This window comes from Oncorhynchus nerka, linkage group LG9b (assembly GCF_034236695.1).
Source record: "Oncorhynchus nerka isolate Pitt River linkage group LG9b, Oner_Uvic_2.0, whole genome shotgun sequence".
In the NCBI taxonomy this organism is placed as follows: Eukaryota; Metazoa; Chordata; class Actinopteri; order Salmoniformes; family Salmonidae; genus Oncorhynchus; species Oncorhynchus nerka.
The window spans coordinates 34,289,582-34,300,110 of NC_088424.1; the positions used below are offsets into that span (position 1 = coordinate 34,289,582).

Here is a 10,529-nt window from a genome sequence, read left to right on the forward strand (position 1 = left end):
TAGACCTAAGCGTCCATGCTATTCTGCTGTCAGAATAACCAAGTGCTTATGTGTATCATTCTTTGAGTTCAGTGAACACTTTCACTGTATCTTTTAGGCTGCAGTACCTTGACTTTGTCAATAATATGTGGATGTCTTGCTCACTTTTCTCTTTTCAACACTAGGTGGTGTCTCAGAGAGTGTACCTCAGGACTCACTAACTCCTGAGCCATCCAACACCTCTCACAAAAGAAGTCAACGAGTCAAAGCATGCTCTTTCTGTCGCAAGACTTTCACTGAAACACTGGGCTTGACAAGACACATGCGATCTCACATTGAACAGAGGTCACACCAATGCACCCTGTGTGGGCAAGACTTTGAATTCTGTGAGGACTTAGAGGAACACCAGAAGAGTAGCTGTGAGGAGAAGAAGAGTGGTGATGACTACTGTGGGGGAACTGTCCAGAAAAGAAAATATCTGAAAAAAAACCCTGATCTGAAAAGAGACAAAAAGCCTGATCTGAAAGGAGACAAGAAAACTCATCTGAATAGAGCCAAAAAGAAATATCGGAAAAGAGACAAAAAATCTGATCTGAAAGGACACACAAAAGAGGGCACCATAATGTGCCATGTGTGCGGGAAAGTAACTACTCGTATTGTAAGTTTGCAAAGGCACCTTCTACTTCACTTCAACAATGGCGCATACAAGTGCCCTGTATGTCCAAAGACTTTTATATTAAATTGTGATTTGAGATCGCACCTGAGATTGAAAAGATGTTCTGATAAAGTCATTACAACCAGGCTCCACCTCAAATCCAACCCTGGGGATTACAAGTGTCCTTACTGTGGGGACACTTTCCAGCTACCACGTGATCTGAAAGGACACACAAAAGACTGTTCCAAAAAGTGCCATGTGTGTGGGAAAATAAGTTCTCGAAAACTGGAAATGCGAAGGCACATGTTAAAACACAACAACAATGGCCCCATCAAGTGCCCGGTGTGTCCAATGACTTTTGTATACCATACTGATTTGAAGAAGCACCTGAAAACAAATAAACTATGTAGGGAGAAATGTTCTGATGTCAAGGTGAAGAACAATGCTGATTTGAAATTGCCCCAAAGATTGAAAAGGTCTTATAGGAAGACATTTTCTGATGATGTAATTACAACCAAGATCCACTTCAAATCCAACTCTGGAGATTACAAGTGTCCCTACTGTGGGGACACTTTCCAGCTACCACGTGATCTGAAAGGACACACAAAAGACTGTTCCAGAAAGTGCCATGTGTGTGGGAAAACAACTTCAACGGCACGCGGCATGCGAAGGCACATGTTAAGACACAACAACAATGGCCCCTACAAGTGCCCGGTGTGTCCAATGACTTTTATATACCATCCTGATTTGAAGAAGCACCTGAAACTGAAAAAACATTGTAGAGCGAAATGTTCTGATGTGATGATGAAAGAAATACTGTCTTCAGGAGGCGGTAGATGTTGGAAAATGTTCAATGAAACAGCAGTCATGACAAACAGCCAACAACCAAGCTCCAGCAACACAGCTGGGCCTTGGAAGAGAATTGAAGAGCTCGCTCATGACTCGCAGCAATCCGATAACGGCATGAGTAGTGATATGAACCTTAATAGCCTTGAAGAAGACCACAGTGACAAGATCAGTCAATACCAACCCATTAAGGATGTTGACCTGAATAGCCTCGATGAAGACTACTGTCAGGAGATCAGTCAATACCAACCCATTAAGGATGTTGACCTGAATAGCCTCTATGAAGACTACTGTCAGGAGATCAGTCAATACCAACCCATTAAGGACGTTGACCTGAATATCCTCTATGAAGACTACTGTCAGGAGATCAGTCAATACCAACCCATTAAGGACGTTGACCAATCCAACCCTGGTGAGTACAATTGTCCTTACTGTTGGGACACTTTCCAGCTCCCACGTGATCTGAAAAGCCACACAAAAGACTGTTCCAGAAAGTGCCATGTGTGTGGGAAAATATCCTCAAAGGCATGTGACATGCGAAGGCACATGTTAAAACATGACAACAATGGCCCCATCAAGTGCCCGGTGTGTCCAAAGACGTTTATATTCCATACCGATTTGAAAACACACCTGAAAACAAAAAAACTTTGTAGGGAGAAATGTTCTGATGTGATGGCAAAGGAATTACTGTCTTCAGTAGATGGTAGATGTAGGAAAAATGTGAATGAAACAGGAGTCATGCGAAGTTGCGATCAACCAAGCTCCAGCAACACAGGTGGGCCTTCGAAGGGCGGGCCTGTGTTGGGTTTGAAGAGCTTTGAAGAGTTCTTTGAAGAGCTCTCTAATGACTCCGATATCAGTATGAATAGTGACGTGAACCTGAATAGCCTCGATGAAGACTACAGTCAGGAGATCAGTCAATACCAACCCATGAAGGATGTTGACCTGAATAGCCTCGATGAAGACTACAGTCAAGAGTTCAGTCAATACCAACCCATTAAGGATGTTGACCTGAATAGCCTCTATGAAGACTACAGTCAGGAGATCAGTCAATACCAACCTATTAAGGACGTTGACCAATCCAACCCTGCTGAGTACAATTGTCCTTACTGTAGGAAGACTTTCCAGCTCCGACATGATCTGAAAGAACACAAAAAAGACTGTTCCAGGAAGTGCCATGTGTGTGGGAAAGCAACTTCGACGGCATGCGGCATGCGAAGGCACATGTTAAAACACTACAATGGCCACATCAAGTGCCCGGTGTGTCCAGCGACTTTTGTATACCATACTGATTTGAAAAAGCACCTGAAAACAAAAAAACTATGTAGGGAGAAATGTTCTGGGGTGATGGCGATGGAATTACTGTCTTCAGTAGATGATAGATGTAAGAAAAATGTTAATGAAACAGAAGTCATGGCAAGTTGCGAACAACCAAGCTCCAGCAACACAGGCGGGCCTTCAAATGGCATTGAAGAGTTTTCACATGATTTGCAGCAATCCGATAACAGCATGAGTAGTGATGTGAACCTGAATAGCCTCCATGAAGACAACAGTCAGGAGATCAGTCAATGCCAAGCCATTAAGGACATTGACCTATCCAACCCTGGTGAGTACAAGTGTCTTTACTGTGGGGACATTTTCCAGCTCCCAGATGATCTGAAAGGACACACAAAAGACTGTTCCAAAAAGTGCCATGTGTGTGGGAAAATATTCTCAAAGGCATGCGACATGCGAAGGCACATGTTAAAACACTTCAACAATGGCCCCATCAAGTGCCTGGTGTGTCCAAAGACATTTATATTTCACACTGATTTGAAAACACACCTGAAAACGAAAAAACTTTGTAGGGAAAAATGTTCTGATGTGATGGCGAAAGAATTACTGTCTTCGGTAGATGGTAGATGTAGGAAAAATGTGAATGAAACAGGAATCATGACAAGGCTCCAAGAACCAAGCTCCAGCAACATAGGCGGGCCTTCGAAGAGCGGGCCTGTGTTGGGTTTGAAGAGCTTTGAAGAGTTCTTTGAAGAGCTCTCTAATGACTCTGATATCAGCATGAGTAGTGATGTGAATCTGAATAGCCTCCATGAAAACTACAGTCAGGAGATCAGTCAATACCAACCCATGAAGGATGTTGACTTGAGTATCCTCCATGAAGACTACAGTCAGGAGATCAGTCAATACCACCCTATGAAGGATACTGACCCCAATAGCCTACATGAAGACTTCAGTCAGGAGATCGGTCACTACCAACCCATGAAGGATGTTGACCTGAATAGCCTCCATGAAGTCTATAGTGATGATATCAGTCAATACCAACCTGTTAAGGACATTGACCCACACACAGGGGGACAGAAGGTCTGTAAATGATTCAGGGGTAAATGAGATGCCCAATGACAAAGAACCAAACTCAACCAACGGCCCAGGGCCTCTCCAGGACTCAATCTGAGCCAAACAGAGAAGCTAAGAACGAGATACAGGTGATTCCGGTGTCAACAATACATACAACAAAACTAAAAGCCCTGCAATTTAAGGTTATAAGAAAATGATGAACAGCAACAACTTCCTTATATGTATTTGTTTTTTTTGTAGCTATTGTTATGGATTAGGTTAGGTATTTAGAGATGATAGAGAGATTCCCACTAGTAATTACCAGTTGGAGGGGCATTCAAGTGGATCTTTTTCCCAGTTGTATGTAGGGATTTGCGAATTTGCGAGATGTTTGAACGCAGCATAACCCGAGTGAAAAGTCAGTTGTCTCTTAGGTGGCGGAGTCTCTCGATAGTTGTGAGGTATCCCCGGTTTGTGAAGCTACTCATGTTCATAAGAGTGCTGATGGCAAACCAGATGGGGAGAAGGATGATTTATGTGGGGACATAGAGGAAACATTCTTTGCCAAACTAGACAGTGGTTTCCAGGTAATGGTTCATCATAGTGAGAAAGTGTATTCTTGTGTGTATCTCGGTTAGAACTTCTGGGCAGAGATATACAGTGCCGTGAAAAAGTATTTGTCCCCTTTCTAATGTTCTCTGCTTTTGCATTATTGTTATACTGAATTATCAGATCTACACCCAAAATATAATATTAGATAAAGGGAACCTGAGTTAACAAATAACAAAATTACATACTTATTTCATTTATTTCATGAACAAAGTTATGCAACACCCATTTCCCCTGTGTGAAAAAGTCATTTCCCCCTTACACTCGATAACAGTCTATGCCACCTTTAGCTGCGATGACTCCAACCAAACGCTTCCTGTAGTTGTTGATCAGTCTCATGTGGCTGTGGAGGAGTTTTTGCCCACTCTTCCATGCAGAACTGCTGTAACTCAGCGACATTTTGGGGTTTTCAAGCATGAATTGCTCGTTTCAGGTCCTGCCACAACATTTCAATTAGGATTAGGTCGGGACTTTGACTAGGCTATTCCAAAACTTTAAATGTGTTGCTTTTTTAGTCATTTTCATGTAGATTGTGTGTTTTGGATCATTGTCTTGCTCCATCACCCAGCTGCGCTTCAGCTTCAGCTCATAGACGAATGGCCTGACATTCTCCTGAAGAATTCTATGATATAGAGCAGAATTCTTGGTTCCTTCTATTAAGGGAAGTTGTCAAGGTCCTGAGGCAGCAAAGCATCCCCAAACCATCACACTACCACCAACATGCTTGTCTGTTCGTGTGAGGTTCTTACTGTGGGAATGCAGTGTTTTGGTTTATGCCAGGCATAATGGGACCCATGCCATCCAAAAAGTTATCATTTTAAATGATCTGTCCATAGAACATTCTTCCAAGAGTTGATGATCATCAAGGTGCTTTTTGACAAACTTGAGTGAACTTTTTGGATGACATGGATCCCATAATGCCTGGTGATAACCAAACACTGCATTCCAAAGTAAGAACCTCAAACCCAACGGTCAAGCATGGTGCAGCTAGACAATGATCCAAAACACACTATCAAGTCTACATGAAAATGTCTAAAAAGCAACATATTTGAAGTTTTGAAATGGTCTAGTCAAAGTCCAAACCTAATCCCAAATGAGATGTTGTGGCAGGACTTGAAACGAGCAGTTCATTCTTGAAAACCCACAAATGTTGCTAAGTTAAAGCATTTCTGCATGCAAGAGTGGGCCATAATTCCTCCACAGCGATGTGAAAGACTGATCAACAACTACAGGAAACATTTGGTTGCTGTCATTGCAGCTAAAGGTGGCACAACCTGTTGAGTGTAAAGGGGCAATTACTTTTTCACACAGGGGAATTGGGTGTTCCATAACTGTTAATACATTATTATATTTAAATAAAAATGTTTAACTTAGGTTTCCTTTAATATTAGGTTTTGGTTGAAGATCTAACATTCAGTATAAAAATGATGCAAAAATAGAGAAAATCAGAAAGGTGGCAAATACTTTTTCACAGCACTGTATTTGAGGAAGTGTGTCATCTGCACAGGATGAGGTTGATTCATGTTTCAATTTATGGGAGACGTTCTTTGTTATGTTGAGTGACACTGAGCAACTAGGTTCTCTTGGTGGTCTGAGAAAGCATTTGGTTCCCCGAGTGATCTGTTGGATTCAGAGTTTGTCAGTGATGATTTTGTTCCTTTAGTTGACATATTCTGTGAGGTTAGTGAGGATCCGCTGGAAGACCCGGTCTGGGTATTGCGGGATGACACGGCTGTGTCTTGTTACAAGAATAGGGTGCTTGAAGAATTGGGTTTGGAAAAGCCAGATCCACTACAGAGTGAGTTTTGTGAAGTTAAGTGTGAGGAGATGAAGATGTTGGTCAATGTTCACTTGTCCCTGTTGGTGGTTGCTCCAGGTCTCTAATCACTGGACACCTCTCAGATGGAGCTTGGTGCGTGTGACCATGGGCGCTGTGAATGGAGTTGGTCTCTCAGGGGGCGGAGTCTCTCAAGGAGAGTTTTGAGGTATCCCCAGTTTGTTAAGATGCTCATGTTCAGAAGATGGCAAACCAGATGGGGAGAAGGATGATTTGTGTGAGGACTCTGTGTCTCTGTTCCTCTCCCTCAAGTTTGAGTTTTGCAGGTTCAGGCAAAAATTAAACAGTTTATCGCAGACAACGTTTTCTGCACTAAACTATGTTTAATTTTTGCCTTTTGAAAACGACAACTTCCTATGTCCCACAGTTTGTGCTTCTCAGATTTCTTTCTAAAAATCTGTGCTTTGAGCTCACACAAAAACTAACTAAATTGAATTAAAATAATTGAAAGCTAAATTAAACCGAAATGTAGGCTAATCGCTCAGCACTAGTGTACATATTGGTCTCTTTAGTTAAGGAAGTTTTATGGGGGGGGGGGGTGTATTACAAGTTTAGAAAAATTCAGGAAAATAGATTGTGGTGACTGTGAGGTTTTTTCTTGTTGGGGGAGAAGTTATAGAATAGGTTTGGTAGTTAAGTATGTAGGCTTAGGACCCCTAGACATAACGAGTCAGTAGGCGAGTAAATCGGTTTCATAACAATGTGTAGGAATAGGAACTCAAAAGTGTAGAAATATGGCGGTAGTTCTCCTGAACCTGGGCCCCTATTCTCAGTGTTTTTGCCTTTCAGATAATAATAAATAAGAGAAGGAGTAGCTGATCCTAGATCAGCATTCATACTCTGAAAATCTTTAGAACCTTTATAATCTAGGACCCAGACTGAAAGGCAAATGGAGCACCAACATGTGGCACTGAAGTCAACTGTACTGACAGACAGAGCTTGTGACACAGTGGTAAACGGTTCACTTAAGATCTTGGTGAGAATGACTTCACCACATGGTGACTACTAGTTCTAGCCTGTAAGTTTCTCATCCACTACACTCAACCCCTAGTAGTCTGTGATCCGGGTTATGGCACCATTGTAACAGTGAGTTCTGTCCCCACCTGGGACACAAACTCAGGGGGTTGCCTCTGGACCGGGCTAAGAGACATTCCTTTTTATTATTCTTTACAAAAATGTGACAAACTATATATCTTCTTTCCCCTTTCTCTCCCTCTCTTTATCCACTTTTTTAACACTTCTATAACACTTAACTATCATGTAATGTCACTGTATACTGTAAGTCACTTTGGATAAAAGCTATGGGTTGCCTATCGGCCGAGCTGAAGTGACTTTTTGGTGTGCATGTTTTTCTTTTTACTTAATGTCAAAATGTGGTAACTGTATATTCTTTCTCCCTCTTTCTATATATCATTAATTACCCACTTTTATAACATTTTTATAATGCTTAAATGTCATGTCACTGTATACTGTAAGTCACTTTGGATAAAAGCATCTACGACGCTTTGTATTTACATGTTTATCCATCCGTTTTTTAAAGTTGACATTGGTGTGATACATTTCAATATATTAAAGAAGACAAATTAAAAGGCATGGCTGAGTCTGAGAGTGCATTTTTTATGAATATAATATACTGAACAAAAATAAACCCAACATGTAAAGTGTTGGTCCCATGTTTCATGAGCTGAAATTAAAGATCGCAAAAATATTCCATATACACAAAACTTATTTCTCTCAAATGTTGTGCACAATTTTTTTTACATCCCAGTTAGTGAGCAATTCTTTGTTGCCAAGATAATCCATCCACCTGACAGGTGTGGCCTATCAAGAAGCTGGTTAAACAGCATCATCATTACACAGGTGCACCTTGTGCTGGGGATAACAAAAGGCCACTTTAAAATGTGCCATTTTGTCACACACATAATGCCACAGAAGTTTTGAGGGATCATGCAATTGGCGTGATGACTACAGGAATGTCCACCAGAGCTGTTTCAAGAGAATTTCATGTTAATTGCACACTCCCTCAATACTTAGTGGGAGGCTGAGGAGTAATTCTGATTGGCTGGGCCTGGCTCCCAACTGCACCTCTGCCCAGTTGTGAAATCTATAGATTAGCGCATCATTTTTGTTATTTCTATTGACTGATTTCCTTCTATGAACTGTAAAATCTTTGCATGTTTGCAAAATTGTTTGCAAAAAAAATTGTTGCATGTTATATATTTTTTGTTTGTTCAGTATATACAGTGCCTTCGGAAAGTATTCAGACCCATTGAGATTATATTTTTTCAGTAATCTACAGACAATACCCCATAATGAAATTAGCTAAATAAATGTTTGCAAATTTATTTCAAATAAAAAACAGAAATACCTTATTTACATAAGTATTCAGACCCTTTGCTATGAGAGTCAAAATTGAGCTCATGTGCATCCTGTTTCATTGATCATCCTCGAGATGTTTTTTACAACTCGATTGGAGTCCGTCCGCCTGTGGTAAATTCAATTGATTGGGCATGATTTGGAAAGGCACACACCTGTCTATATAAGGTCCCACAGTTGGCAGTGCATGTGAGGGAATAAACCAAGCCATGAGATTGAATGAATTGTCCGTAGAGCTCCGAGACAGGATGGTGTCGAGGCACAGATCTGGAGAAGGGTACCAAAAAATGTCTGCAGCATTGAAGGTCCCCATAAAAACAGTGGCCTCCATCATTCTTAAATGCAAGAAGTTTGTAACCACCTAGATTCTTAGAGCTGGCCACCCGACCAAACTGAGCAACCGGGGGACAAGGGCCTAGGCCAGGGAGGTGACTAACAACCCAATAGTCACTCCGACATAACTCCAGAGTTCCTCTGTGAAGATGGGAGAACCTTCCAGAAGGACAACCATCTCTGCAACATTCCACCAATCAGGCCTTCATGGTAGTGGCCAGACGGAAGCAACACCTCAGTAAAAGGCACATGACAGCCCGCTTGGAGTTTGCCAAAAGGCACCTAAAGGACTCTCAGACCATGAAAACAAGTGCTCTGGTCTGATGAAACCAAGATTGAACTCTTTGGCCTTAATGCCAAGTGTCACGTCTGGAGGAAACCTGGCACCATCCCTATGGTGAAGCACGGTGGTGGCAGCATCATGCTTTGGTGATGTTTTTCACCAGCAGGGACTGGGAGGCTAGTCAGGATCGAGGGAAAGATGAACAGCGCAACGTGCAGTGGGAATCTTGATGAAAACCTCCAAAGTACTCAGGACCTCAGACTGGGGCGATGGTTCACCTTCCAACAGGACAACAACCCTAAGCACACAGCCAAGACAACACAGGAGTGGCTTCGGGACAAGTCTCAATGTCCTTGAGTGGCCAAGCCAGAGCCCAGACTTGAACCCGATCTAACATCTCTGGAGAGACCTGAAAATAGTTGTGCAATAACGCTCCCCATCCAACCTGACAGAGCTTGAGAGGATCTGCAGAGAAGAATGGTAGAAACTACCCAGATACAGGTGTGCCATATGGAAAAAAGTAAAGGGGGCTGAATACTTTCCAAATACACTGAGTGTACAAAATATTAGGGACACCATCTCTTTCCTTGACATAGACTGACAAAGTGAATCCAGGTGAACACTATGATCCCTTATTGATGTCACCTGTTAAATCAACTTCAATCAGTGTAGATGAACGGGAGGAGACTAGTTAAAGAAGCTCGACCCAGCGACCTTTCGGTTAATGGTCCAACCGTCTCGAATGTTAAAGTTGCCGGGATTTCACACGCATCACACGTATATCAGTATACTCGTAACAACCTCAGCATTACACAACTTCTATTAGATCAAATAAGCCTCACGTATCAAAATAGCAATACATTTTATATTGACTAAATTTGACCATCTAGTAGAGAGGCTATGTCATATACTCTCAATGTTCCAGAATGGGAGGAAAATGACAACCATAAGGGGCCAGGGTTCCGGCCTAGAAGCACGATCGATTTGATGATGGCGTCAACAGAGATGGTTGCCTCGCTTCTGGTCCTTAGGATACTATACAGTATTTTGTTTTATTTTTATGTATTATTTTTTACATTGAAAATCTGAAGTGTTATTACATACAGCCGGGAAGAACTGTTAGATTTAAATGCGACGTCAACTTACAAACATTACAACCAGGAATACGACTTTCCTGAAGCGGATCCTTTGTTTAGACCTCCACCCTGGACGTGGGATCTTATCTTAATCCAAAGCTGTCGCCGCAGGAGGCAGAAGGAGCGACCTACTGGTCATACTTA

General features: G+C 41.9%; 1 protein-coding gene across 1 annotated transcript in view; it reads left to right on the forward strand.

Annotated features, from left to right (window-relative positions):
• LOC115114705 (uncharacterized) overlaps positions 1-7,850 on the forward strand; it is a 36,562-nt gene extending 28,712 nt beyond the window's left edge. The window contains exon 12 of the mRNA XM_029643164.2: positions 165-7,850. Coding sequence (XP_029499024.2) covers positions 165-3,850 — 3,686 coding nt within the window. The 3' untranslated portion in view covers positions 3,851-7,850. The remainder of the gene's footprint in view (positions 1-164) is intronic.
• The last annotated feature ends 2,679 nt before the right edge of the window (positions 7,851-10,529 follow it).